General features: G+C 32.1%; 1 protein-coding gene across 1 annotated transcript; it reads right to left on the bottom strand.

The window, feature by feature from the left end:
• Positions 1 to 219: 219 nt before the first annotated feature.
• Positions 220 to 2,821, bottom strand: LOC133817627 (probable terpene synthase 9). The gene is made up of 7 exons (XM_062250196.1): positions 2,596 to 2,821; positions 2,248 to 2,500; positions 1,772 to 2,147; positions 1,453 to 1,671; positions 1,216 to 1,357; positions 862 to 1,119; positions 220 to 779 (listed from the first exon to the last, which is right to left on the bottom strand). The coding sequence occupies exons 1-7, from the start codon at positions 2,794 to 2,796 to the stop codon at positions 459 to 461; spliced, it is 1,770 nt and encodes a 589-aa protein (XP_062106180.1). The 5' UTR covers positions 2,797 to 2,821; the 3' UTR covers positions 220 to 458.
• Positions 2,822 to 3,620: the final 799 nt, after the last annotated feature.

Genomic DNA, 3,620 nt, shown 5'->3' with positions numbered 1-3,620 from the left:
ATAATATTCTCCATCAAACCAGGTATTAAGGTAGATTTTTCCTAAAATAAGCCTCTCCAACAACTACATCCAACCGAGCTAACTCGGGCAAAGACACTTTTTATTGGCAGTGATAATTATATTGCAACTTTATTTGACGATCTTGTTGTTTTTCCACTTAGAAAAAGTCAATTATGTTTTATTAGCTAAATATTAAAATAAAAAGAAGAGTACATCCATTCAGCTTTTTTAAATAAATATAAATTTAATAATAAAACAAGATAACAACCATCACTATTTCAAACTCTACCTTTTAGGATTCGTACCCAAAATAAAAAGAGTGTTGGTATTTGACACTTTAAGGTGCCCAACACCACATGAGATGTCGTCTCATGATTGGTTAGCGATACTCCAAAACTCTTATTAGTGCCCCTTAGCAATTCTCAATCATTGTTTTTCTATTTTAAGTTTAATATTTCTCACTCCCCAACTCCATTGGTTTGAATATCGGTGCATGGTTTGACAATCAATGAGGTTAATCGATCTTTGGTGACCCCAGTCGATGTACCAATTCCATCACCATGTTGGAATATGAATTGGGCAGTTCTTGCCATGTTCAAACAAATCTTCACTATTGATTTTGGCAAGCAATTATTGCAGAGAATTATCTCCTTGTTCACCATTTTCCATGAATTGCTTCTCAATTCTTTTATGTGTTTTATTGCTTCTTCTTCCGATGTACCTTTCTCTGCCATGTAACACTCCACTGATTTCTTCACATCTCCTCTCTTAATCTCATCCTATAATTTGATGAACAACAGTTAAAAAAAATTATAGTTAGAAATAAAAGAGGTTGATGTATAGATAATGACTAATTAATACCTTTGAAGTTCCTAAATCATCACCAAGTCTTGTTATGAGAGATGACCAATAAATAAGCTCAGAGTCAAAATGGTTGAACTTGTAATCCAGAGAGGTTTTGCCTATGGGGCAATCTAAGAGTAAAATACAAGCATGAACTAAAGCTGCATGACCACCAACTGAAGTAGACGAATTTTTCAAGTATTCATCCAAACTTGGTGTGTATTCACTATAAAACCACCTTGCTTCTATAAGATATGATTTGCAAAGATTTAACCACTGCAACAAAGAGGGCTAATTAATTAAGGCATTAAAAATTAGTAAGAACTTGATTTAGCATGATTATTAGCTTATCTAATTTTTATAAGCTCTTACCTCTTCTTTGATGTAGGGGAAAATATTCAAACCATGGTATTTAAGAACATCATAGATCAGTTCATTACCAAAATTAAGCATGCCAAGATAGCATATTTTCATGTAAAGTGGAAACTCGTCCCTTATTGCCATTATGTCCCAGCTGCCAAAATAGAGAGAAAAAATAAAGAACTGAATTGAGGTAAGAACATGAGAAGATAATGATTATATTAAACAAAATTATTGCTTATTTCAGACCTGTTTACTGCATTTGTGAAAAGTTCAAGCTCATCTAATGATCCATATATGTCATATACATCCTCTATTGCAGTTAATATGCAAACAAATTTGGTTAGGCCTATTCTGCATTTGGAGAAGTGTGGCTCAGATAACATTCCCAAAGCCCACAAATAATTCTCCATCACTCGATCTCTTGCAAATGGTAGGCTTTCCTTGAATCCCAAATCTCTCCACCACCTATAGTTTTGATTAAAGTTCAAACTTGTTTATGTTAAACTCAACTTTTCCAAGCTTTGACAAAGAATAATTTCTGATCTGAACTATATAATATTATTACCTTCCCAACTCCTTAAGCTCGTTCTGATGCAGAGATTGGACCAGATTATAATCCAACTGAGCTAACTCAAGCAAAGTCGCACTTTTTGTCTCATCCATTTGGTACAGATCAATGAAGTTCCTAGTTTCAAATCTTGGCATCCTCCAATATAGTGGAACTTCCAGTGATTGTTCCACTTGCTTAGATAAGAAACTATCCATTTTCCCAGCTGAGAAATATTTCAGCATTTTGGTGGTGAAACTCTTGGCTTCCTCCAAAACATTTTCTTCGGGCATTCCAAGGTGTGAAGCTTCATACAAACTCAAAATTCCATGCACGTTGCTGCTTAAGCTGTCTAAGAATCTCCCATCTTTGCCTCTAAATTTGTCAAACACATCTACATTCAACCAAACCAGATAGCACACATTTGTTGTTCAAAACTTTCTGACTGAGTTAACAAGTCAACATATAGAAAAAAACTTCAATAACATACGTACCAGAGCCAACAAATAAGCCATGTTGTCTAAGAAGACGAAATCTCAGTGCTGTTATGTAGAGATTACTAGTTTGATCATCATCTGCATAAATCAAAGAAACAGCTTCTTCGATCTCATTTTCGAAGTGGTACTCCACTCCCAATCTTTGGATCGAATCAATAAGCTTCAACAGTGTACAAGAGACTTTTCTGGCTCTAAGTGAACTACGAGTAAGTTGTTTCAACTCCTCTAGTCGTTCAGAGTGTAACTCATACTGCAACAAAAGCAAAACCTTAGCTTTATTCTGTGTTATATACATATATTATTATAAATATTTATATATATATATCAATAAATATTGAGACTGACATTGTAGGGAGTAAAGAAAGAGTCGATGAGTTTAGTTTCCCAGATGGTAGGATGGTAACTAGCTGAGCGTCTTTGCTCACTGAAGATTACTTTAAAAGAGGGTTTCTTTGATCGGAGGACTTGGTTTTTTCTTGTGGTTGATGGTGATATTGGCTTTAGTGAAAACAGAGTAGTAAATGAGAAAGACAAAGTCGAAGACATGGAACCCTACTGACCGTTTAAATTGCCGAATGCTGATAATAAGATATGAAGAAAACATCTTATCTAACGCATCATATATATAGATTTACGAAGCTGGCGGATACAGTCCTAATTATTATTCGAAATTCAAAAACTTGATAAAGACGAATTTAAGCACAAAATTAATAATTGAAATTATTAGTAAATTTTATTTTTTAAAAGAATATTTGATAATTTTTTCATATATTAAATTATACGTACTCACATGATAAAAAAATATTATATATAAGAAATTTTCAATGGTTAACTTAATGTAACCTATTATGAAGATTTTAATATGTTATTAATATATAAATTTCTATTTTTAGATTTTAATTTTGAAAATAAAATTGAACTACTAAATATAAAAATTCAGTAAATTATTTACTAATATATTATGTGATTACAATCTAGATAATAATTAATTCATTAATATTTTTTAATTTCAAGTAATTAAACTAATTATATATAAATAATTATTGGTGATATATTAAGGGATAGTTGCGTTTACTAAATTATTGCATTCATTTTGTTTTTAAAATTTTTGTTGACGCCGTTTTTCGTCAACAGATAAAAGAATAGAGCACATAAACAATTTAAGACAATGGCCAAAAATAAACAAACGAATCAAACACGGTTTTTTACGTGGTTCAGCAGTTAAATCTGCCTAGTCCACGAGTCTCTGTTATTAATCTCAAGATTATCTCTAAACAATTCTTTAGCAAGAATTCTTCAGAGTTTTCTCTCAAGGATTAGGATTTCGGTCCTTTACAATGGTGCATGTCTTCTCTATTTATAGAGAAGGA

Source organism: Humulus lupulus, chromosome 2 (genome assembly GCF_963169125.1).
Source record: "Humulus lupulus chromosome 2, drHumLupu1.1, whole genome shotgun sequence".
Lineage (NCBI taxonomy): Eukaryota > Viridiplantae > Streptophyta > Magnoliopsida > Rosales > Cannabaceae > Humulus > Humulus lupulus.
The sequence above is the reverse complement of the archived record's forward strand: the minus strand, read 5'-3'. Positions and strand labels throughout refer to the sequence as shown.

What these genes read in the sequence shown, in the direction of transcription:
- LOC133817627 (XM_062250196.1), bottom strand. Translation starts at nt 2,796, where the DNA reads ATGTCTTCGACTTTGTCTTTCTCATTTACTACTCTGTTTTCACTAAAG. An exon ending in CTTTCTTTACTCCCTACAAT is followed by an intron (nt 2,501 to 2,595) that starts GTCAGTCTCAAT and finishes CTTTTGTTGCAG; the next exon opens with TATGAGTTACACTCTGAACG. An exon ending in TCCCCTACATCAAAGAAGAG is followed by an intron (nt 1,120 to 1,215) that starts GTAAGAGCTTAT and finishes TCTTTGTTGCAG; the next exon opens with TGGTTAAATCTTTGCAAATC.